Raw genomic sequence first — 26,793 nt, 5'->3', positions numbered from 1 at the left:
AATACCTGACTGAATAGTAACTTAAAGTTTTGAGTGTTTCTCTAATCAGATCTTTTAAGTCCATTAACTATCACTCTGACTCCATTACAAGTGCACTGACTACTGAACTAGAGATGATTGAGATTTATTTATTCTCATCTCAAACAGGAAAAAGTTTCCAAACACAGAAAAAAAAAAAATGGTGGAGAAACTAAAATCCTTGTGACACGCTATTATATAGATGGCGTTAATTAAAGAGGAGAGTGAAGACATGAGGATTGAAGAAACATTCAGAGTCAAACATGAAGATACTGAGGAACAAACAGGTTGGTTTTTATTCTCAAAGCTGAACTATCCTATGAACTGTCCTCTACATCTTCTCAATTCATTTGTCTTTGGCAGGTATTTTTTTACTTTGTTTGCCCTCCTTCTCTAAAAGGTTATTTTCTACTCTTATAGTGCTTTGGTTCAAAAACAGAAGAACTGTGTCTTATTTAACATAAATGTTAATATTCACTGCTAGGATTAAGTAACATTTTTCATTTGAAATGGGTAAATAAGGGCTGTGTGCATGTGGTCTAACTTGCTCTGATGTAATGATGAAGTATGTGAAATAAAGTCTGGCGACAGCCGTCACTTTCCCTCGACTAGGGCTGCCCCCTTAATAGTTTACTGAATGTTAGTCTCCGAGAAGAGGCTTAGTCGACTAAAATTTTATTAGATGGTCAGTCACAGAAAAAATGGTCCATGTCAAAGATAAACAGATCATCAATAGCTGGTCCTTGAGGTAGGCCTAATTCCAGTATATCGGGCAGGAAATAAAAACATTCACTTATCATTCATCAAGCTCACATCTGGATTATCATTTGAAAGTGAAGTATGTAAATAAGCAGCGGACCGCTTCATCTGGTGACTCAAGCTGGACTGAGACACACACCAGTTTATCAGCCGTCTCAGTATTTAAGGTGCTTTTCCTAATGCTCTTTACAAGTTTTGCCACTTGTATGATAACTTTGTCTACATCAGCATTTATTATTTATTGCATCGTTTATGTAGGGTTGCCACCCGTCCCTTAAAATACGGAATCGTCCCGTATTTGTGAATGAAATTGCGCGTCCCGTTTTGAATCAATACGGGACGGGTTTTGTCCCGTATTTTTTATAATTTTTTCTAAGGCAGCGTCTCATGCAGTTAATCAATGCGGTAAAGCCAGCCGCGGTCCAGAAAAACACGGTCAAGCCAGCCGCGATTGATTTTAAGTGTACGCGCATATTACAGTGATTACGGTAGTTTCAGAAACAACACAGAGAGAACGCGCTTGCAGAGCGCTTTTCATTTAGACGCCCAGGACTGAGAGATAATACTACAAAGTGCTCGTGAATTTTTACTTACTTATTTATTTGCATTTCAGCTTTAATATCCGTTTTATTTATTGGTGTAATTTTCTTTTCTGAGAAATGGGACATTATTATTAGACTTTAGAGTCTAATAAGTAGAAAAAAAAACAATGATCAGTTCTTATTCAGGAAGGCCCATATTATATGCAAAACTCATATGAAACCTTTTTTAATGCAGCATTTTTTGAGATATGGGACATTATTACATTTTAACGGGATATATAGACCCCATTTCTAAAAAGTAGAGAAAAAAAAAACAATGATCAGTTCTTATTCAGGACGTCCCATATTACTGCAGCATTTTTTAGAGGAGTGTGAATCGTGACATGTTTCTCGATTAAATTTGATTACGATTATCAATAAATGATTTGATTTGATATCATGATACATCATGTATTTTTTGCATTTTTAATAAATAATGTAAGCAAGCTACTTTTTTTAAATAATTACAAATTTTAAGGAAGATTGTAAATGAGATATTGGATTAATACAGTTAAATAAGCAAGATGTTATTTAGTGACTTACATTGTCTGACTATAACACTATTGCCTGATTTTGCAAGTTATAACTGACCCGCTGCACATCTCTATCCAAACAGTGTTTAGTTTATGAATGAACGTGCGTTTTTAAATGAATCTAGTAAAATGAATTACTTTCACATTCAGAAAGAATGTCATTTGCTTTATTCCTGAATGAATGCCGTTTCGAATAAATCAATTAAATGATATGATTCAGTAATAAAATCTGTGTCTTGCTGCTACCTGCTGGCAGATTTTTTCAGTTATTTAAATCATTTAATATTTCTGTATCCAATATGTTATATTTAAAACATTAATCTCAACATAAATGTATGAATTTGATCGCAGTCATGCCACCTCTTAACCTCATTAAACATGAAAGAATTTAAAACAAAGGTAAAAATATAAATTATTTTATGAAGTAAAAAATAACCATTGTAATGGAAAGGCTAGGTTTTTAATCCGATTTTTTGATTATTGTTTAGAGTGTGCTCATAAAATGTTAAAAGTTGAGACAGATGCTCCTAACAAGAAACGTAAGTGTAGAGCCCTGATTACTAGTGATAAACAAAAGTACTTATCTGAGAGAGCTTGCAGACAATCATAGTTTTTCTTTCCCTCAGCCTAATTGCCTGTGCAATAAAATTCACTTCTACGATTTACTTTCATTCATAAAGCTGCCATTTCAACTCCCTAGTTTTTTTTAAGATGTCTTGCTTTTATTACTGTCAATCACAGCAATGACTCACGCATATTTATCTGATTTAATGCATATTTTTGTAAACTCGCATTTGTCATTCTTAAAATGGTATGCATGGATGTTTGGTCCTGTTAGACAAACAACTTTTCGTCAATTGTGAATGGATTGTGTAGAGAAAATAAGCAAAATCCACTCATATTAAGGCACAGCTCAGTTGACCAGGAATTACTTAGCTGGCTTGTCTAAACAAGGATGTAATCCGTGAATATGGTCAATTGCCTTCAATTAATTGTTCAGCCCTGTTTTTTACTACATGCAACATCTCTTGTACTTGATTAGTGCATATAGAATGTAGTTGTATTTTAGTTCTAACACTTTACATGTTTGAATGTTTTCATGTCTGATATTTTGTGCCATTAAACTGGGGTTAACTTTTTTTTTTTCCACCATAGACCTTATGACACTAAAAGAGGAGAGTGAAGTATTGAATGAAATGAAAGAGTATTAGATTCCATAAATAGAGAAAAATCTTTTAGTTGTTCACAGATTAAAAAGACTTCCTCAATAAAAAGGGCTCAAAAGACAGGAGAGAAGCCATACACATGCCAACAGTGTGGAAAGAGTTTCACTCAACCTGGACAGCTTAGAGTCCACATGTGAGTTCACACTGGAGAGAAATCTTTTACCTGCCAACAGTGTGGAAGAAGTTGCAACCAGAAAGAAAGCTTTAACAGACACATGAAAATTCACAATGGAGAGCAGCCTTACACGTGTGATCAGTGCAGAAAGAGTTTCAATTATAAACGGCACTTTGAAGATCACATGAGATTTCACACTGGAGAGAAGCCATTTATATGTGGTCACTGTGGAAAAAGTTCAAAAAATAAAGCAGAACTTAAATACCACATGAGATTTCACCGATGAGAAAATAGTTTTACGTCATCGTTGTGACATGAGTTATGTAATAACACCAGAGAGAAGCCTTTGCTGTGCCAAAACTGTGTAAAGACTTTCAGAAACAAGACAATCTTGAGGTTCACAGCAGATTTGTGCTTTGTTTACACCTGGGTTTAAAATTGGTTTTGGTTGATCAGATCACAAATACAATAAACTGTCTCTGTATCACAGTCTCTTTCGTCCACTTTTGGCACTTCTCTCCTCATTTTGTCAAGGAGAGGGTAAATGCATGGGATCTTTCAGATCTTCCAATCAGATATGTTTGCTAAATTTACATAATATAATAATAAGTAAGTCTGGGTAAAACTACTAAAGAGGGAAAAAAAAAAGGACTTAGGACACCCAGAGCGAACGGTGTTGATGCACTGCCCATTCATAGCTATTGGTGCTGACATGAGAGCATTTTGATTATCATGTACATTGATTTTTTATTATTTATTTTTTTTTGTAGATACTTTAAACAAAATTTGAAAATGTTTCAATAGGAAAGACTCTGAACTCACAATATCTTTTCTTTCAGATAAAACATCAGACATAACCTTTCAATATTGCTATCGAATTGTGGTCTAATTGTATGTATACTGATCAATTGCAACTCATATCACCAATCTCTGCCAAAAAAACATTTTTGGCTTTGATTATCATGTCATGCTGCAATTATGAGTTTTAAAGCCATTTCAGTTTCAATTTCTGATACATTTTTCTGGACGCACACGTCCAAAGCACGCGGAAAAAAAAGTGTCTGGCGTGAATACTAAACTAAGTAGTCTTTCACACTGCAAAAAATGTTTTTCTAGCTTTGCTTTTTTTGTCTTGTTTCCAGCCGAAATATCTAAAAATTCTTGAATCAATAAGGATCTTCTAGACAAGTAAAAATTATTTTCTTGTTTCAAGAAAAAACAAGTCAAAATTAAGTGCATTTTTGCTTAGAACAAGCAAAAATTCTGCCAATGAGGTAAGCAAAATTATCTTATTTCAAACAGAAAACAAGATTATTTTTCTTACCCCATTGGCAGATTATTTTGCTTGTTTCAACCAAAAATGCACTTAATTTTGACTTTTTTTGCTGAAAACAAGACAATTTTTACTCATCTAAAAAATCTTTCTTGATTTAAGAATTTTTTAGATATTTTGGCTGGAAACAAGACAAAAAATCTAAGCTAGAAAAGCATTTTTTGCAGTGCACTAATAAGTTTGTTAAGTCGGTTATGTCTGTGAAGTTAAACAGCTGGGAAAGAAATCATGTTTAGATTAGACTGGTGTATTAAGTGACAGCAGCGTAATATACTATACTTATACTGCTGTTTGGGTCTATGCTGTTAATATGCAGAAAATCACCCACTGCACTTGACTGAACGACTTCTGTAGCTGTAATAAGATTACATTTCTTTCTTGAATGCTGTTTTTAAATGCTCTAGTGTGAAGTTAAACATAGTGGATTGTGTGCAGTTGTAACAGAGGGGTCTGAAGTGTGGGTCCAAACGCAAGCTTTATTGAGTAAGAACAGACGTAGTCAAAATGGGCAGGGTCAGAGACAGCAAACAGAAGCATCCAAGATCATCCAAAGAGTAATATGAATAAACAGGTGAAGGTGTCAGGGCAAGCAGCAAGGTTCAACAAACACAAAACAGTCCAGGATCAAACACAAAGGCAAGGCTAGGAAACCTAACAATAAAAAACAAAGGGAAACAATAAAGGCTAAACAACAATCGGCAAAACAGGGGTGCGAGGGAGTTACTTAAATGAAAACACATGGGGGCACATGATAAAAACAACTGATGGGAAGTGAACACATGGAACAGAGGAATCAAACATGATTAAGACACACAGACAAAGGTGAAACATGGTAGATTGAATGAACAAAACATATTTAGAGTCCGTACTGGAGTGCCCTCTAGTGGAGTCCATAGGCACTCCAGCTGGTGACCATAACATAGAAGCCCTCCAGGGCGGCACAGACAGAGCAGGAGCCCACCAGAGCAGAGCAGACGAAGCAGGAGCCAACTAGGGTGGCGCAAATGGTGCAGAAGCCTTCTCTATTGTGAATTTTAATGTGCCTGTTAAGATTTTCTTTTACAGTGAAACTCTTTCCACACTGTTGGCAGGTAAAAAGGCTCTCTCTATTGTGGATCTTCATGTGCTTGTCAAGGCTTCCTCGTTGACTGAAACTGTTTCCACATTGACTGCATGTGTAAGGCTTCTCTCCAGTGTGAATTCTCAGGTGGACTCTAAGGTTTACAGGATTAATGAAACTTCTTCCACACTGACGACACATGAAAGAGTTATCTCCTGTGTGAATTCTCATGTGACTTTCAAGGGTTGCTTTTCGAGTAAAACTCTTTCCACACTGTTGGCAGATGAAACGCTTCTCTCCAGTGTGAATTTTCATGTGGACATTAAGGTTTATATTTTGAATGAAACTCTTTCCACACTGTTGGCAGATGAAACGCTTCTCTCCTGTGTGAATTTTCATGTGGACTTTAAGGTTTGTATTTTGACTGAAACTCTTTCCACACTGACGGCACATGAAAGACTTCTCTCCTGTGTGAATTTTCATGTGGTCTTTAAGGGTTCCTTTTTGTCTGAAACTCTTTCCACACTGTTGGCAGATGAAAGATTTCTCTCCTGTGTGAATTTTCATGTGGACTTTAAGGTTTGAATTTTGACTGAAACTCTTTCCACACTGTTGACAGAGGAAACAATTCTCTCCGGTGTGAATTTTCTTGTGGACTTTAAATTCTCCTTGTTCGTTGAAACTGTTTCCACGCTGAAAGCTAGTGGAAAAACTTGTTGTTCTTGCCCTTTGAGCTCTTTTTTTGTGTAGATGTATTTTCTGACTGTAAGGAACAAAATGATTTTTTTCCAGTTATGAAAACATGAAGATTCTCATCAGTTTCATTCAGTTCTTCCCTCTCCTCTTTCAGTGCTGTTGGGCCTAAAGTGGGAAAACAAAGAAATAAAGTTTAACCCCAGTTTAATGCCACAAAGCAGGTAGTCTCAGCCTCAGACGTCACGCTCACGGAACGTTGGCTAAACGTCTGATGCATATGGTTCACTTAACTGGAAACACTTCAGGAATGTCGAAGTCGTCATCTGATTAGTTGAATTTGACCGGATTTCCGGAACACGCGAGTGTCGCGTTTATTTTCAGCCCACAGGCAAACAAAGCGCAGAGTGGTTTACTCAGCGTTTTGCTAAAAGGTGCTTATGCAGACGCCGTTGTTGTTAAACACATTTGCGACGTTCGCGAACAAATTACTGACTTGCTGCTTGTTCTCCCTCTTCTTCGTTAACTTTCAATGCTGGTTATTTCAATGACTGACTTGTTGCATGCCAGTCAGTTGTTGTGGGGACATTTCTACGCCCTGAAACGTGACGCTGAAAGAAACGAACTGTGGTTGTTGGTTGTTTGACATGTCGGTCAAACGGCCTTATAGGCGGGCCTTGGCCAATTAAAGATGCCATGAATTCCAGACCTTAAGACGTCAGTCTGAAGGTCTGGCTACGCGAAACTACAAAGCAGGTTACACCAATCATGTAGATTTGTAATGCATGCATGCTAGATCTCATATCATGGTGTCCAAACCTGATCATAGTCTGGTGTCCTATAGAGTTTAAGCTGGCTGCTATACAATTTATTCAATCTAACAATAGTTTAGGAAACCTAGATAAAGACGTATCTCAATTATGATGTAGCATTTTTTTATGTATGTCTTTTAGGGGATCAAATGCAACAAATATAAGAAAGGCTAGGAAAATTGACAAACTCGCCACTCAACCATCAGATGAACAATTCATCACACAATAACTTTTTATTAAGAGGCAATGATGTTAGCCAATCATAAAAATGGGCTGTTACGGCGAGTCCCAACCATGTTCCTGGAGGCCCCTGAGCACTGCATGTTTTTCATGTTTCTCCAATTAAGTCATTAATTAACTGGTTCAGGTGTGTTTGATCTGGGTTAGAGCTAATCTTTGAAACCCCTGCACTAAGACTTAAAATGGAGGACAAAATGGTCAGACAAAGGAGAGATGCAAAATATGCAGTGTTGGGGCCTCAAAGAACGTGGTTGGGAACCACTGGTCTGTTACACTTTAAGACCTCGCCAACCTTGACGGCCATCGGCGCTACACCACAGGATCCTGATGAGTTCTCTACAATCAGACATTGGTACAAACTGTTGATTGTTGAAAATTGATTGTTACAATAATGCGTTACTTACACACTATGGTGCTGTTTAAATAATGTGCAGTTGCTTTGACACAATCTGTATTGTAAAAGGCGCTATATAAATAAAGGTGACTTGACTTGACTTGACTTGACTTACACTGACCTTTTAAATGGAAAATGCCCAAAAACATTCTGTTAAAAAAATAAATAAATAAATAAAAATCATCACATCAGAACATATCCTTTAAAAGAGAACAGGCAATATTTTTACACCAATTGAAAGTGAGATGTGAAGTATGGTGAATTTGTGCTCTGCATTAAATCCATCCAAGTGAGGGAACTCACACACACACACACACACACACACACACACACACACACACACACACACACACACACACACACACACACACACACACACACACACACACACACACACACACACACACACACACACACACACACAAATGCAGAGGACTCTCAAAATAATTAAATTAAGTGTGTTATTATTGCCACTTCTGTGTCTCTTCCTTCAGTTGTCCTCCCTGTCATGTTACCGTCCACCCCGTCATATGTCATTGTCCACCCTGTCATTTAACTGAAAAAAATAAAATGTCTTTATTCAAATGACAATCTTTAGCATTTGTTCTTTTAGGAACATTTAAGGATAAATTGGTTTTGGATAAATTCTGGTCAGATATGTTTCCTATCTTATTTTTTACTTTAAATGGTATGTAACTCAGAACATAGTTTTTTGTTATTTCCAAAGTTTTTGAAGTTCTTTCCAATTTAAAAAAAAAATATTTTCCAAAAGTGTATTATTTAGAATGATAACACTGTCAGAAATATTTGCTTTCTGTATCCATTTGTCCCTGACAGGGTGGACATATTTTGTAAGTTGGTCCAAATGTTTTTGCTTATAATTATTTTATCAAAGGTCCAGGAGCTGGACCAACCAGCAATTGTTGAAGTTTAAAGTCTTCTTAAAATAATAAACATGTGGTTTAACGGAAAACTTGAACAATGTCTTTAAGAAATTTTCATCAGTCAAAGGCACTCTATGGTGATATTGACCCATCAGAATGTCCAATAGGATTCTAAGAATCCACTAAGATCCTAAAGGATAAACTGAAATTCCAATAGGATTTTTTGACAAGGGTTGTGGAAATATTGTAGATATTGTCATAAATACTTGAATGAATAAATTAACGCAATAATGCATTTGGAAAAAATAAAACTCCTTTTTGTACATATCTCTGAACGTTTCGCATTGTAGACACAGAAGCGCGTGAACAGGACTTTTATTTTGATCTGGTGGTGTGACGTCATAAGGCTGCTCCGCGCTCCTGCATTAGTGTTTCAGCTGAAGAAAGGTTTGTAGTATGTTTAAACTGTTTAAACTTTGAACTGTTTAAATTCATACCAAGCGTTCAGTCTGTTTTATATGGTTTACAAGCGGTTTACAATTTATTGAATGCAACATGGTAATATTTTATCTAATGATGAACGTTATTAAAGCGCATCCACACAGCGTCTGATGTCGCTCCATGTGTAGTGATTCAGATCAGAAACTCCGAGTCAATTGAATCGGTTGATTCACAAAATGATTCACTGTTTCGAATCACCGCTCGCTGAGAGACCTGCTGCTTAAAACAGTGTCAATGAGACGAAAAAAACCTCAAACGTGTGTAATGACAACTTTTACAAACAATTGCAAATGTTTTGTTGTTGTTGTGACTATCCTAAAATGCAACAGCATTTAGAATGATTAACGTAATATACTATAATAATTTATGTAATATACTAAATGTATACTACTGAACTACTGAACTAGAGCTGATTGAGATTTTTTTCTTTTTTTTTCCTGATAATTATTGTCATCTTCAACAGGAAAAAGTTTACAAACACAGAAAAAAACTCCTGCTGAATGAAATGATATCCATATCCATCCACACAATATAAAGATGGCGTTTATTAAAGAGGAGAGTGAAGACATGAATATTGAAGAAGCATTCAGACTCAAACATGAAGATACTGAGGAACAAACAAAGATGGAGTTTATTAAAGATGAGCATGAAGACATGAAGATTGAAGAAACATTCAGAGTCAAACATGAAGATACTGACGAACAAACAAAGATGGCGTTTATTAAAGATGAGCATGAAGAAACATTCAGAGTCAAACATGAAGATACTGAGGAACAAACAGGTTGGTTTTCATTCTCAAAGCTGAAATATCCAATTCTCAATTAATTTTGCCTTTGGCAGGTGTTTTCTACACTGTCTACCTTCCTGCAGATTTTAGCTTAATATTTTTCTTAAAGTTCTCTTAAAGACCATTTTTTACTTTTATTTAAAAACAGCATTCAAAGAATTGTGTCATTTAATATTTAAATGTTAATGTTCACTGCTAGGATTGAGTAACATTTTACATGTGATATAGGTAAATAATAGTTCATGCATGTGGTCTTGCTCTGATGTAATGATGACGTATGTGAAATAAAGTCTGGCGACAGCCGTCACTTTCACTCAACTTGTTTGATTAATTGTCAGAATCAGGTTCATTAACTATGACAGGCATGAAAAATATGCAGAGTGGGTGGAGCTTGAGGACTGGAATTGGGAACCACTGGCTTATAGCATATAGGATATAGTTATATGTTAGTTTTGACACTTTACATGTTTGAATGTTTTGAAATCTGTTGCTTCGTGCCATTAAACTGGGGTTAACTTGTACTTGTCTTTTTTCACCTTAGACCTGATGGCACTGAAAGAGGAGAGTGAAGAACTGAATGAAACGGAAGAGAAAGATCAGGAATTCACAAATGGAGAAAAATCTTTTAGTTGTTCATAGACTAAAACAACTTCTTTAAGAGAAATAAAACGAAAGACGGGAAGAAGTTATTTCAATTGCCATCAGTGTGGAAAGTGTTTCAATCAAAGAGAAAACATGAGAAGACACATGAGAATTCACACTCGAGAGAAGCCTTTTACATGCAAACAATGTGGAAGAAGTTTTAACCAAAAAGTAAACCTTGACAAACATTTGAGAATTCACACTGGAGAGAAGCCTTTCACCTGCCCTCAGTGTGGAAAGAGGTTTAACTATAAACAATGCCTTGAAGACCACTTACGAATTCACACTGGAGAAAAGCCTTACACCTGCAAACAGTGTGGAAGAAGTTTCAGCCAAAAGGGAAACCTTAACAGACACATGAGTGTTCACACTGAAAAGAAGCCTTACACCTGCAAACAGTGTGGAGTAAGTATCACTCAAAAAGAAAGCTTTAACAGACACATGAGAATTCACAATGGAGATCAGTCTTACACGTGTGATCAGTGTGGAATGAGTTTTGATCAACAAGAAAACCTTGAAGTCCACAAGAGAACTCACATAGAGAAACCCTACACATGCCCTCAGTGTGGAAAGAGTTTCAGTCAAAAACAACACTTTGAAGACCACATAAGAGTTCACACAGGAGAGAAGCCTTTCACCTGCCAGCAATGTGGAAAAAGTTTCAACCAAAAAGGAAACCTTAACAGGCACATGAACCTTCACACTGGAGAGAAGCTGTTTATATGTGATCACTGTGGAAAGAGTTTCAGATGTAAAGAATCACTTAAATACCACATGAGGTTTCACACATGAGAGAACTGTATGTTTATGTTATCAGCGTGACATGAGTCATAATAACACCAGAGAGAAGACTTTGCTGCAAGTGTACAAAAGTCCTTGAAGATGGAGGATTGATGGTAATATGTAATAGTAAAGAGCAGATGAATAAAGTGATCAAAATGAAAATGGTATGTGAGCAATGATTGTAAGTTTCAATCAAATAGGTAATAAAATATTGGTATGTGGAGTAATAACTGGGGTCCCATTAAGTGTAAATATGGGAATATAGGAGGAAATGTAAAAAATCGAATACTTACAGATGACTAAGAGTGTTTTGTGTTCTCACCTGAGCTCTTTTACTCATTTGATTTCATAATGGAGTCTTCAATGGTAAGCAACATGGGTAATTTTTCATCCGTAATGTCCTGTAAAATATCACCACACCAGAGCAACTCATTCTCAGTGTCAGGAGCATTGTGATGCTGCACCAGAGCTACATGACTGAAGGACTGAATAATCTCTGCTCCTGCAGTTTATATCAGGACTGCCATGATGTATTCATATTTTCAAGAACTTTTGTAGCCATACGAAGAGAATAAATTGTCACTGAAGCTGATTATTGAAGCTGGTAATGCTGTTTTTGAATTTGTTTAATTCATTATTTGCTGAGATCTTAATGCATTTAATAGTCTTTTATACTAAGTAGTGCAGATTATATAAACACTAATGTTCATTTTATCAAGCCATTCAAATTGAGGACTGCGGCTTGGTTTTAACTAGACTCTGAGACAATGGAGGCACCAATTTATCATTTGTAGATAAAATAAGCAGCATGTCAAAACAATAAAGCTGTTCACACCACAAGCGCTCATAGGCATTACTTGTAATGATCTATCGGCCTTATATCCTCTATTTATGTCCTCCATGGAAGCCCTTCCCGTGCGCTTTACCGTGTTATCTTGTTCAGTATCTGGTGTGACCATCATTTGCCTCAGGCAGTGCAACACATCTCCTTCAGAGCTGATCAGGTTGTTGATTGTGGCCTGAATGTTGGTCCACTCCTCTTCAATGGCTGTGTGAAGTTGCTGAATATTGGCAGGAACTGGAACACGCTGTTGAATATGCCGATCCAGAGCATCCCAAACATGCTCAATGGGGGAGTATGCTAGCCATGCAAAAACTGGGATGTTTTCAGCTTCCAGGAATTGTGTACAGGTTCTTGCAACATAGGGCAGTAAATTATCATGCTGCAAGGGGATGGTTGTGGATAAATGGCACAACAATGCGCCTCAGGATCTTGTTACAGTATCTCTGTGCATTCAAAATGCCATCCATAAAATGCACCTGTGTTTGTTGTCCATAATATACACCAGCCCACAACGTTGATATCGTTGAGCACGTACGATCACACCGGTGTGATTTGTCTTGGCTGGTCCCTGAAGCGTACGATCACACCGGTGTGATTTGTCTTGGATGGTCCCTGAAGTGTACGATCACACCGGTGTGATTCGAACGTTCGCCGCATCACGTGATCAGCTGCTGAATTCAAATCTGTTTTGGCGCTTTGGCTGGCGCTGAGCCAGATCAGACGTGCTGAGTGCTTGTCATATTATCACAACTATTCAGTGTTTTCAACCATATAATGCTTATTTTAGGTTTCAGACATTTAAATACACATAAGTACTAGCAAAACCATACATTTATAGTTTGTAAAACACACACTGATGTCTATGGAAGCGGCAATAATGATTCTACAAATATATTCTGACAACATATTTTATTGATATCATATACAGATTATGTAGGTAACTATAACGTTCACTCTCCTCTTCTCCCAGCTCACCAGAGACTTACTTTAATGTCTTTCGGGAGGAGAGGATGAATTTGCGTGTTGTAAATCCCACAGCTCAGATTCAGCGCAAACAAACATGGTTCCCATCACCCGGTGTAGAATAACTAATGTGGTCATTATAAAAGTGTTTGGACTTTTAAATACATTTACTTGCACATATTTCGAAATCGGAATGTCAGATATTTCATAATATAGCAAGCATGCTTGTGAATATTAATAATAAAAAAGGAAAAACGTAATAAAAGTGATCCATGTGTCTTACAGTGCTGTTGTGGCTGCGGTGTGTCACATGACGCGTCCCCAAGGAAACAGTAATGCCAAACATTCTAAAATAACGGTCGCCTAAAAAAAACTCAGGTTGCGTCCGAAATCGCATACTACTTAAGTAGGTACTACATTTAAATTCAAACGTACTACCCGACCGTTAAAACAGTACGTTCTATATAGTATGAATGTGGGTAGTATGAATGGAATTCGGACATACTACATCCGCCATATTGATGTTGTCACGTGTCATGCGTCGTCACAACAGCGCGAAAATTTAAAGAGACCGCTCCACTGCACGAACACCGGCACCGGCAATGTACGGCGTTTTAATGTTGATTGGACAGACAGCTCAGAGAAGCCGTCGGTCAGCTGCTCGCAGATCACGCCTTCGTAGACAGCTTGTAGATTATTTATCAAATAACGTAAGTATAATTACTTATTTAGCTAGCAAATTTTACCTCAGAATAAAAAAACACCTCTGTGAACAACAAAGTAATTGACAGACAAAGCAGTTTATTGTTATGAATGAATACACAGGACAAAAAAAAATCATTTAGAATATATACACACTTATACATATATAAGTGTGTATATATTCATTCAAATTTATTAATTGAGTCTTGTTGCTTCAATATGTGTGTGTGTGTGTGTGTGTGTGTATTTATATGAATACAATATATACATAGTTAAAATGAATATATTATACATGGATACACAAATAATATATACATATTCTAAAAAAAAAAAAGATGGAGAGCTGTGTGTGTGTGTATATAAATAAATGGATAAATACAATATATACATAGATAAAATGAATATATTATGAATAGATACACAAATATATACATATTCTAACAAAAAAACTATATACACATTTACAGACAGTGAGCCCAACAACCTACTGCCGCCTGAATGCTGCTGTGCCAGTTCTCCAATTATATTTTCAGGAGGAATCTGACCTTCGTCCCAGCCTGCGGCTTTCACGACGGTCCATCACGTCCCTCATTGCTGCCTTGAGGTCAGATTTTGACCATGGCTGGGAAACTGACATTGAGGTGCTGGTGTTTTTGTACTGGCTGGCCCACGCAGCATCATATAGGGTGGTGTCAATGGCTTTTGACATCCCAAAGTCCACGGTGCATGACATTGTGCACAAAATTAGCAGGGCGGTCACCTGTATTTTGAAGAGGGTGATCACTTTCCCGACCCCGGATGACCTGGAGGAAGTGGGGGCAGGTTTTGCCCAGCTGGCTGGGTCTCCAGCTTTCTGCACAGTAGCTGGTGCAATAGACAGCTGCCACATCCGGATCAAAGCACCAGCAGGTGACGCCCCATGCTACTTTAATAGGAAGCTGTTCCACTCTGTACAGCTGCAGGCCATCACCGACCACAAGGGGAAGTTTATTGATATCTTTGTTGGGTATCCTGGGTCGGTGCATGATGCCAGGGTACTTAAGAACAGCCCTGTTTACACTGGCCGCTTATATCCACCTGCAGGGAAATGCATCCTCGGAGATGGTGGGTATCCCTGTTTGAGCGCGCCCATCTGCCTCATCACCCCGTACAGAGAGCCTGTACAGAATCCTGTACAGGCTCGCTTCAATGTCAAGCATGCTCGAGCACGCAACATAGTTGAAAGAGCCTTCGGGATGCTGAAGACACGCTGGAGGTCCATCTTTTTCAAGGCCCTGGAAGTGAGCCCTGCATTTGTGCCAGAAGTTGTTGCTTGCTGTGCAGTGCTCCACAACCTCTGTCTTCAGAACGGGGACATTGTTGATGCAGATGTGGAGGATCCTGCCGATGACCCACCTGAACCCCAAAACACAGAAGCCAGCACAGGAGAGGATGTGCGGGACAATCTGGCTGCAGCTGTGTCCGCACCAGACAATTGTGTGCCTGCTCTTCATGAGCATGACTACCTGTAAGACAATTTAACAGGTTAAGACTTTGCAAATCAGTTCTTGTTCTCAGATTGACATTGTTTAAGCTTGTCTACGTTAGCTAGTTAATATGTAAATAGTTAGGTGTGTGTGGGTGGGCACAGCCCACAGGGTGTTGTGATGCTAAAAAAATGCAGTAGTAGTTAGAGAGAGGTGGAAGTGCATAACATCTGTGTGCATCCCTCTTGATTACAGCTCACTGGCACTGTGATGAAAAAGCAGTTTTTTAAGGGTTTCTGACGGTTCTATGAAAGTAAATTTATGAAAAGATAAAGGCAATATAACTAATCAGTGCTAAGGATGCTAAATTATGATACATTTACATTTAATCATTTAGCGGACGCTTTTATCCAAAGCGATTTACAAATGAGGACAATGGAAGCAATCAAAATCAACAAAAGAACAATGCTATGTGAGCTCTGACAAGCCTCAGATTAGATTAATGCAGTATACGTATCAAGGATTTTTTAGATTATACAGTAAATTAAAAAAAAAAGATAGAAAAAGAATAGAGCAAGCAATTTTTTTGTTAATTGTAAAATAAACAGAAAAAATAGAAAATATAAAAGTTTGTTAAAAAAATACAAGTAGCCTTGTTCTCTGTGAAATTGAACAAAATGAAGTTCATGATTAAAACAAGGACACATATCTGCCTGTGAGCTCAGAAATATTTTTACTTAATTCAAATGGAAAAATAATTTTCATACCCCATTGACACAAATAGTCTTGTTTTGAGCATAAACAAGACAATTTCTTCATTTTGCATCTTAAATTTATCTTTATGTAATATCTATATTTAGTATTTGTATTGGGACAAAAACTCTGGAAGACATTAATTTTTGGCAGAGCATGTACATTATTGCATTGATAAATTTAAGGCTTTCTGCGGCATAAAATTGTGGAATGACGAATCAGACTATTTAAGACCTAAAAAACACTTTTCCTCTGCCAGTGCACAGCCTCTCCATCACCAAGACTCCTGTCGGGCCTCCTCGTGGCTGCACATGGTAACTGGGGATAGTCCCAGGCTAATCGACAGGGGATCTCGGAGCTGCAGTGGTCCCTAGAGGTGACACCCACCAACCAGTGTCACACTGCCTAAGGCTGTGTGTGTGTAAATTTGTATAACAATTCTTTGAAATTCTAGCTACATATCATGAATGCCACTTGTGGGTTATTTTCATATTTAAGCTTAATTTTATAAATTACTTTATTTCTGGGGTAAAAAAGTGAAGCCCTATAAATAAGTATAGTGAGATTAGGAGATGATATTACTACGTGTTAACCTCAAAAGTCTTGTATGTGAACGTTACCTGTCTGAAGACACTGAAGTTAATTTTACTAGCACCCATTATAAAAATGTTTGAAGAAATTTCCATTTGGTCTGGACTTTTAAACTCTATATACTACATGATGCAAAAATGTTTTGACCTAATCTTTGTGATCACATTCATGTAGAAGTTATATTTAAAATGAATACTTTTTAAAGCAGTCTGGTCTGGGTTTTCTCTACAGTACGACACTCATTTTGCTTTAAAAAGCAGCTGGAAACTACCACAAAATTAGTGTGCACATAAGTGCTTTAAAAATGTTGTTACTCAATGCCACATTTTATTAATTGCACTTTACAAATGACAAAATCCAGCTACCGTAAATCCCTGGAAACTAACTCTGCATTAAAACTTGATAACCATTATGTAACAATGAAAAACCAAATGGAAAGAAAGTATAGTTTTTATTAATATTCTTTATTTTTTTGCAAATAGCTCTAAAAGCTGAAGAAATCTCTCCTCTCTCTCCTTTGTCTCCCTGTCTCGTCTTTCCTCTCTCTCTCTCTCTCATTTCTCGGTCTCTTTTTTCTTCTCTTTCCCTGGCCTCTTGTTCTCGTCTCTCCTCGTGCTCTCATCTCTCTCTTTCTCTTCTTTCCTCCCTTTCCATCATCTCTCTCCATCGCCTCTCCTCCCTTTCTACTGCTTCCATTTCCCTTTCTGCCTCCCTCTCCTCCATCTCGTACATAACCTCCTGTATGTCCTTCCTCTTCCTCCCTGCTCTTTCAGCTGTTGACCTCACCGAGGAAGGTGAGGTTACAGCAACATCTGATCCAGATGAGGCAATAAGGGTGGGTGGTGTGATGGATGGTCTGCCCCCTATTGCCTCATCCAGGACAGCATACCATTTCCAAGATGCTGCTGTAACCTCACCATCCTCGGTGCTCACACCAGTCTGTGGACATTTAAGATCCTACAAAAATTGTAAAAGGAAAATACCAAGAACAATTATATTCAATAGATTATTATAACATTAACAACATTAGCATTATCAAATCATGAAAAAACTCAGATTTTGGTTGAACCATTTTTTTTTTAATTCTTACTTTGTATTTTTGTTTTAGGTTTTCCCACTTTCTTTTAACTTGGGCCGCAGACATTTTCCCATCTAGCATCTGCTCTGTCACAAAAACTCTGTCACAATAAATGCACAGAAATTAAGCATAAAAATAATGCAGTAAAACCTTTGCTTGAAGTGTAAGTGTGTACTACATTCAGTGGCAACAGCACCTAAATAAAAGTACATTTTACATACTTTGTTTACTTACTCAAAACCTTTAATGGCAGCATTTCTCTTTCCAGTGAAGAGGGCTTCATTAGCCACTCTCCACTGAATAAGTAGCCGAGTGTGTTCATCAGTCCCTCTAATGTCAAAACAGTAATCATTAGTCAAGATCAATCCATTATTGCTAATTTACATTGACAAGCTGAAGCATAAAGTTACTTCTTACTAGCTTGATATGCAGCCAACAAAATATCAACTAAAAATTAACACTAGTATAAGAGGAAACAAATAGTTTTAATTCGTTTAATTTTCTAATATCATTAAACTGCTTAACAACGAATGTCTCCGTTTAAAAAAGCTGTGTTAACAAGCTGATGTACAAAACAACTTATAGCCGATTCAAGAAATCACCTCATCGATTTACAATGTTTGAACTTTCAATAAGTCATCCGTTAATTTAGATTGTGTTAAACAAGTGTAATTTAATCACAATAAACAACGTTTTATCCTGAGGTACTTACACTTGAAAAGAGCCGCGTCTCCACTTTCCGCCATTTTTCGAATATGACGCCTCCTCTCGCGGAGCCTCATGGGATAGGAAAGTGTCCATGGTGTGCGTACTACAGAATTCGGCCGGAAGCAGTAGGTCATCCGGGTACTTCTCGCCTACTGAATTTTGAATACTGTGAATTCGGACATACTACTCGCCTCGCGTACTGCTTTTCGCGTACTATATAGTAGGGTAGTATGCGATTTCGGACGCAGCCAGTGTTTTTGTGTCTGCGTTGTGTCACATGACAAGCTTGACGCGTCACCATGGAAACAATAAGGACGAACATTCTAAAGTAACGGTCGCTTAAAAAAAACTCACTCTCGGGGGTCTGCTAGAATATTTTAAACTCACCACTGAAAGGGTTAAAACTCACACAAGCTCTTTGATGTTGCAAATTTGCAAGTTGATCCTTTTGCGGCGCATATGTACACAGGACAGAGAATGTAAATCTCACCTCTAGAAAAACCACAAAGCATCCCTCTATCCAGATGCACCTGGAGGAACAGTGAGCGTTATTCCCAATCAAGATAAAACAGTGTTATACTATGCTCTTGTTCTCCCAGGAGCAGATTCAAACAAACCTGCACTTCCAGTTACAAAGCTGCTGACAAATGAACACAATGTGCTAAATGTGCTGCTGAAATTTGTGCAATGTCAGCAAATTGACCTCTTTTGTCCAAGTACATCACATCAAGACAGATTTTAGTCGGGCACTGATCCAAAGTGTCCTCGTATCATTCAACAAAGAAAATGTTAAATGTAAGTGGAAAGGGCTTGTCATTTCAGACTTCCCAAAACTGACTTTAATTTACAACAGCATGTCACCTAGCAGTAATTATTATTATTAGTATGCTAAATACATGGCAGCAAAAAAAAAAGCACCAAAAAAGATGGACGCAGGTATGAATATTAATCAATACAATTAAGCTTAGTTCCTGGAGGGCCACAGTCCTGCACAGTTGAGCTCAAACAAGCTCCAGCTAACACCTGCTTGGAAGATTCTAGGGGTGCTTCTCACAATACACAAATTCATGCTTCATTATTTCCTCCATTCCTCTTGATTGAACCCCAATTGAATCATCGTGTAGGACATCTCAGTTCTCTAATTTCACTGTGAGGAGGTGAGGAACGATGATTGAGGAGGCTTCCAGAGGGTTATTTGCACAAAAGTAAAATTAGGTTAGGGGGAAAAACAAAAAGGCAGAGATTTGCATAGTTTGATCAGAAATATCTTGGCTTAGTCCATTGCACATTTGCTGAGTCAGGAAGAGAACGTGCAGCTCTGTCAAGCCAGGTGTAGATAGTTGGTATATGTGCATGTTCACAGCATTCTTAAACAGACCATGAGATTAATAACAGAATCAATGCAAAAATGGATAAAACCTATGCTTTTTTGAAATTTAACATGAGGATTAATTGCAAACCCTTATCAACTTTGAACATCTATTTTGCCTATCTCGTATATCTACTCTTATCTATTATTTATTTATTTTGTCTAGCTAATTTATTTGATCTAATCTATAATCTGATAATTGTATCTATTTTTATCTAATTGTTTATCTCTTTTACTTATACACCCTTCTTACAGAACAAAAATGTCTGGCCAAAAAAGGACCTAGCAGCAAGTAAAGATTAAGAAAAAGAACATCACTGGTTAGTGATTTGATTGCTGAAAAAAAATAAATAATACAAATTAGGTGAACAGAGTATGCTGACATTTTTTGTCCTGACAAAACTATTAATACAAGTTCTGTTGAATATGGCAGAAAGAAGGCACATCTGCAGAAGCAGAGTTCCCTTCTGACGAAAATGAGACTGTGTCACTGAACTCCAGAAGGCTTATAGAGATGCATTTTGCAAATAAAATAATTATATACACAGATGGTTCAAAGAACCCTGAAAATGGACTCACAGGTGCTGCAGTGTATATCCCACAATGTGAGGAAATTATTAAAAAGAGAACAACAGTTATCTCTCAGTTTATACAGTAGAACTTGTAGCCATAGGCTCACAGTGGATAGAACAACGGAATAAAAACAATGTAGTAATTGCATCTGATAGTCTCTCTGCTCTCAATAGTATACAATCTGGGAAATCATGCAGACTTAATTTTAAATAAAATATATCAAGCTATATATAGGTTACATAATAAAGGTTTTAATGTATCATTTGTCTGGGTTCCTGTACATGTTGGTGTGAAAGGAAATGAAGAAGTTGATGTATTGTCAAAACAGTCCTTTAAATCACAAACAGTAGACTTGGAAATTGCGTTAAGTAAAGCTGAAGTAAAGCAATAATTAAAGTTCATACACAAAGGAAATGGCAGGAATATTGGGATATTAATGACACATGAAGACATCTGTATAACATCCAAAGGGTAGTTGGAGGGGGAAGAGATTTGGGTAGAAACCGAAGGGAAGAAACGGTCATAACCCGTATTAGAATAGGACATACAGGACTCAATAAAACACTTCATATAATAGGTAAACATACAAATGGATTATGTATACATTGTAATCAACTTGAATCTGTACAGCATGTGATAGTGGAATGTCATGCATATGGAAATGAAAGGAAATTATTAAGAGATGCATGTAAAAAATAAAGTCAAATTTCAATTGGAAAATATACTTGGAGCAGCACTTAAGAAAATATATGTACAGTTAATCACATTCCTGAAAGAGACGGACTTGTTTAAGAGAATATAAATTTTTTTTTTTTAATATGTAGTTTGTCTGCCAATCTCTTGTTCCACACTCCAGTCCAGTTGGTGGCGGTAAAGCACCTATCAGTTGGTTTGCCAACCGCCAGAAACGCTTCAGAAGAAGAAGAAGACGTCACAAGGCTGCGCTACGCTCCTTTTATTCGGCTGAAGAAAGGTGTGTGCTTTTAATCATTCAAAGTGTTAAATAAATGCGATCATTATTTTTTATCATTTATTTGCTTTATGTAGTGATTGTAAATAAGGTTTTGTGCGGATAAAGCTCGTCCACACATTAGTAACAGGAAAAGTGCGTCTCATTTGGCTTCCTGTATCTTGCAGCAGTTTATCATGAACATCAGTTCAGTCACTAGCAATGTGTAACGACAACTTTTAGAATTGCAATTATTGCGAATGTTTCTTTTTTGTTTTTGTTGTGATAAAAAAATTAAAATACAAAAGCAAATTTAAAAATGTGTAATCAATTAAATGTAATATGCTATTAAATGTTAATCAAAACTGGATAAGTTAAAGTTTCCAGTGTTTTAAGTGTCTGTGCACTGACTAATAAACGAGGGCTGATTGACATATGCTCAGATTTAATTTGTTCTTTTTTTTATTTATTTCTTAATTATTCTCATCTTAAACAGGACAAAGTTTCCCATCACAGGAAAAAAAACAATCCTCCAGGTGGAGTAATTGTTATAAAGATGGAGTTTATTAAAGAGGAGAGTGAAGACATGAGGATTGAAGAAACATTAAGAGTCAAAGATACTGAGACACAAACAGGTTGGTTTTCATTCTCAAAGCTGGACTATCCTATGAACTTTCCTGTACATTTTCTTAATTCATTTGTCTTTGGCAGGTGTTTTTCTACTTTGTTTGCCCTCCTGCAGCTTTCTTTTTTGAAAAGGCCATTTTCTACTCGTAGTGCTCTTTTTTAAAAAACAGCATTTAAAGAATTGACTCGTTTATTATTTAAAGGTTAATGTTCACTGCTAGGATTGAGTAACATTTTTCATATGAAACAGTTGTGTGCATGTGGTTAAATTTACTCTGATGTAATGATGACGTATGCCCAATAAAGTGTTTTATTGTCCGCATCAAATTACATTTACAAAAGTAATGTGATTATATTTTGTGACAATAAAATGTATACTTAGCACTCTTTTAAAAACAAAAACAAAGTTTTCCGTTAGATTACATTATGTAGCACCATGATATCAAATCGAATTGAATTATTGACATGATAATCGTAATTAGTTTTTCTCAGTTGATTTGGTACATTTCTCAAATCATCCTTGACATTTGCAAAACAGCAAAAGCCAATCTCTTGCTTAAAATTCTTAGTTCATCTCTCAAAAATAAATATCTGTGCCATCAGAATGATAAGTCCTTGTGTCATTGTGTACAGATAAGACAAATCGGTTAGTCATGTTGTCTGTATACCAGTGTACTATGTAGGGACGTTCTGATGTAAACTATGGTTAAAGTTTGGATGACCATTAGGTTTTCTGAATTCCTACAACACATATTTTTGAAACCATCACTCATTTTCTCAAAACCTTAAACACAAATACAAATGTTCAAACTAATTTCACAGAGCTTTCACCTGACTCTTCTGGCAAAATCAAACAATCCCTTAAAAAACATGTCACCTGCGATGCAGCGTGGAAAGAATCGCAAAGGAAATGTATAGAAATGTGCTTGACATATTATGACAACTTGTTCAACCACTTTGCATGCAAAGACTTAAGCTATGAACCAATGCCTAAATGTTGAGAGGGGTGAGACTATTCAACGGAGACCCATTGTAATACATTTTGATCAACATAAGCAATTGATAATATAGGAAACAGCAGATAATTGTACATGTCATTTGCTTGGATGTAGCAAAGCATTTTCATCTTGTTTAAAGAAATGACAAACTGCTTTTTTGATGTGTACAACGATGTGAAGATTGAACACGTAGTTTTGAGAATTTCGATTCTGATCTGAACAATGTACCAAAGAAAAACTGTAAATTGAACCGTGAAACCAGTGACGATTCCTACCCCTCCAGTACAGTACTTCATACTCTGATCCCAAATGCTCTTAGCGAGAAAGAAGGCAAACTCACCATAAAAGTCATGCTGGTGTAGACAAAGTTATCATACAAGTGGCAAAACTTGTAAAGAGCGTTTATAAGCACCTTAAATACTGAGGCGGCTGATTAACTGCTGTGCGTCCCAGTCCAGCATGAGTCAGGTGAAGCAGTCAGCTGCTTATTTACATGCTTCACTTTCAAATGATAAGCCATATGTGAGGTTGATGAGTGATAGGCCAATGTTTTTATTTCTTGTCCGATATACTGGAATTAGTCACTGCCTTTTTGGTATCCAATTGACTCAGCATGAGCCAAATTAGAGACAAAAAAATAATAATTTGCTTCTGTTGTTCAAAAATTATTAGCCTAAACTTGACTGCTAATTTGAGCCGTTGGTGCTAGAAGGTTTGAGTTAGAGACTTGAAACTTGCTGTGGTTCGTGTTGAGTTTGTCCTCTATCTGTGTGCCAAATTTCACAATGATCTTGCAAGCGGTTCTACAGGCAGCCATAGACTAGAGTGCAATCTTAATAGTATTTGAGCCATCCTAAGTAAATGAGGAGTTAGCAATATTGAGGTTTTCTCAGATTACATGCAACATCTCTTGCAGTTGCTTAGTGGATCTAGAATATTGTTTATTTGACAAATGTTTTGATGCCTGTTATTTTGTGCCATTAAACTGGGGTTAACTTTTATTTGTCTTTTTCACTTTAGACCTAATGGCACTGAAAGTGGAGAGTGAAGTACTGAATGAAATGGAAGAGAATTATGGTTTCATTAATGGAGAAAAAACCTTTAGTTGTTCACAGACTGAAAAGACTTACTCAAAAAGAGCTCTCAAGACAGAAAACCTTGGTGTCCACATGAGAATTCACACTGGAGAGAAACCTTATGCCTGCCAACAATGTGGAAAGCATTTCAGTCAGAAAGGAAGTCTTAAAATACATGTTTTAATGCACACTGGAGGGAAGCCTTTCACCTGCCAACAGTGTGGAAGAAGTTTTAACCGGAAGGGAAACCTTCATTTCCACATGAGAGTTCACTCTGGAGAGAGCCTTCTCACCTGCCAACATTGTGGCGTAAGTTTCACTCAAAAAGAAAGCTTTAACAAACACATTAGAATTCACTCTGGAGATCACCCTTTCAAATGTGATCAGTGTGGAATAAGTTTTGATCAACAAGAAAACCTTAAAGTTCACATGAGAACTCACAGAGATAAATCCTACACATGCTCTGAGTGTGGAAAGAGTTTCTGTCAAAAACGGCGCTTCGAAGACCACATGAGAATTCATTTTGGAGAGCAACCCTACACATGCCCTCAGTGCGGAAAGGGGTTCAATAATAAACGACGCTTAGAAGAGCACATGAGAGTTCACACTGGAGAGAAGCCTTTCACCTGCCAGCATTGTGGAAGAAGTTTCAACCAAAAAGGAAACCTTAACAGCCACATGAGAGTTCACTCTGGAGAGAAACCATTTATATGTGGTCACTGCGGAAAGAGTTTCAGATATAAAGCATCCCTTAAATGCCACATTGATTTGTCACATGTCAAAGAATGAAAAAGACTTTGTAGGCTGTGCTGGTGATAGTGGAAAAAGAATAAATTGAGAAGGGGAGGAATTAAAAATTATAGTGCAATTTAACCCTCTGGTGCTCTTCGTTTAGCAGTCACACGTGTGCTCTTCGCGGTCAGAAGTGACCGGACACCTGTAACGCATCCTGTAATTTTTTCAGTAAAACCATTCCAATTCATTTTTGTTTAATAATATTTTTTCTTTTTTCTTTTGCATTTTGAGAGGGTTTTGTGGTAATAATGAATATTTATGCTGTAATTAATATCCATTTTTTGCCATTGAGAATAATAAAAAATTTTATTTTAAATTTTTTTTAAATTTTTTTTTAATGAATGCAGTATTTCAGGTTGAAATAGAGACTCAGCCATTCAACACTAATTTTTGAAGGCAGATTAGCGCCATCTGTTGGTAAAAAACGAGAAAAACATCTGTAATGGCAGGTGTAACTTCATGCCTGTATAGTTCTCTACAAAGCAGATTGTGAATTGCCTAGTTGTTTTTAGACAATTGATTCAGCATTTTTATTAGGTGGAATAGTTGAACATACATTTAAACAATCTCAAAGACTATTTCTTATCCAGTTTGGGATAGTTTTTTGTTATAAATATGATTTGAAGTGTTAATTTTTTGTATATGCAAGAGAGTGTGTGTCTTTTGCACTCTGGATCTGTAATTTTTTTATACATATATTTTTATTTTATTTTACATCTTCTCAATTTGCTGTGTTTCAGTTCATTTGTGCATGTGTGTGTGGATGTGTGAGAAAGAGACAGAAAAATTCTGTACATTTTTGTATTTTTGTCGATTTCCCATTCAGATCCTGACGTCGGTCATTTTTGACCAAAGAGCACAATTTTTTTTTTTTTTTTTTTGGAATCGTGCCCTCATTTTTTATGTGTGTCCATAAAAGTCACTGAATTTGGTAGCGTTCTCATGAAGCTGTGATTTTTAAAAAAAATTCAAAACCGAAAATGTTTTGGTCAAAAGTGACCGAATAGAGGTGAGTTTATTAATGTGTTTGTGTGTGTGTGTGTGTGTGTGTGTGTGTGTGTGTGTGTGTCTGTCTGTGAATGGGTGTGTTTTAGAGTGTCACCCCTTCACTGCTGTGTACTTTTTTCAGCATTGTGGAGGATTTGTAGATTGTACACACAAAAATTCTCTGAATATTTGTATTTTTGTCAATTTCCCATTCATTTCCAATGGTCGGTCATTTTAGACCGAAGAGCACAAGTTTTTATTTTATTATTAGTTTTTTTTAATCGTGCCCTAATTTTTTATGTGTGTTCACATTCCAAATGCCATAAAAGTCAATGAATTTGGTGCTGTTCTGATGAAGCTGTGATTTTTTGAAAAATTCTAAACCGAAAATGTTTTGGTCAAAAGTGACCGAATAGAGGTGTGTATATTAATGTGTGTGTGTGTGTGTGTGCGTGTGTGTGTGTGTGTGAATGGGTGTGTTTATGAATGGGTGTGTTTTAGAGTGTCACCCCTTCACTGCTGTGTACTTTTTTTCAGCATTGTGGAGGATTTGTAGATTGTACACACAAAAATTCTCTGAATATTTGTATTTTTGTCGATTTCCCATTCATTTCCTATGGTCGGTCATTTTAGACCGAAGAGCACAAGTGTGACTATTTTTTTTACGACCACTTAGCCTGCTTGAATCATGCCCTCAATTTTTTTTTGTGTTGACATTCCAAATGGCATAAAAGTCACAGAGTTTCATATCATTCCGATTAAGCAGTGATTTTTAAAAATTCAAAACAGAAAATTTTTCGGTCAGAAGTGACCGAAGAGCACCAGAGGAGTTGAAACGAGCAGATGAGATGAGATCAAGTGTGTGAAAGTACTTGAAGATGGAGCATTGGCGGTAATATTTATTAGTAAAGAACAGGAATAAAGTGATAACAGTGAAAATTGTAAGCAAGCAA

The 26,793-nt window shown here is 36.8% G+C and overlaps 1 protein-coding gene and 1 pseudogene across 1 annotated transcript; one reads left to right on the top strand and one right to left on the bottom strand.

Moving 5' to 3' along the window:
* The first annotated feature begins 220 nt into the window (after positions 1-220).
* On the top strand, positions 221-24,896 carry LOC141325762 (uncharacterized; annotated as a pseudogene).
* LOC141325764 (uncharacterized) lies at positions 5,446-6,967 on the bottom strand. The gene is made up of 3 exons (XM_073834500.1): positions 6,945-6,967; positions 5,715-6,388; positions 5,446-5,555 (listed from the first exon to the last, which is right to left on the bottom strand). The coding sequence occupies exons 1-3, from the start codon at positions 6,965-6,967 to the stop codon at positions 5,446-5,448; spliced, it is 807 nt and encodes a 268-aa protein (XP_073690601.1).
* Positions 24,897-26,793: the final 1,897 nt, after the last annotated feature.

Source organism: Garra rufa, chromosome 2 (assembly GCF_049309525.1).
Source record: "Garra rufa chromosome 2, GarRuf1.0, whole genome shotgun sequence".
Lineage (NCBI taxonomy): Eukaryota > Metazoa > Chordata > Actinopteri > Cypriniformes > Cyprinidae > Garra > Garra rufa.
This window is presented reverse-complemented; position numbering and strand designations above follow the sequence as displayed.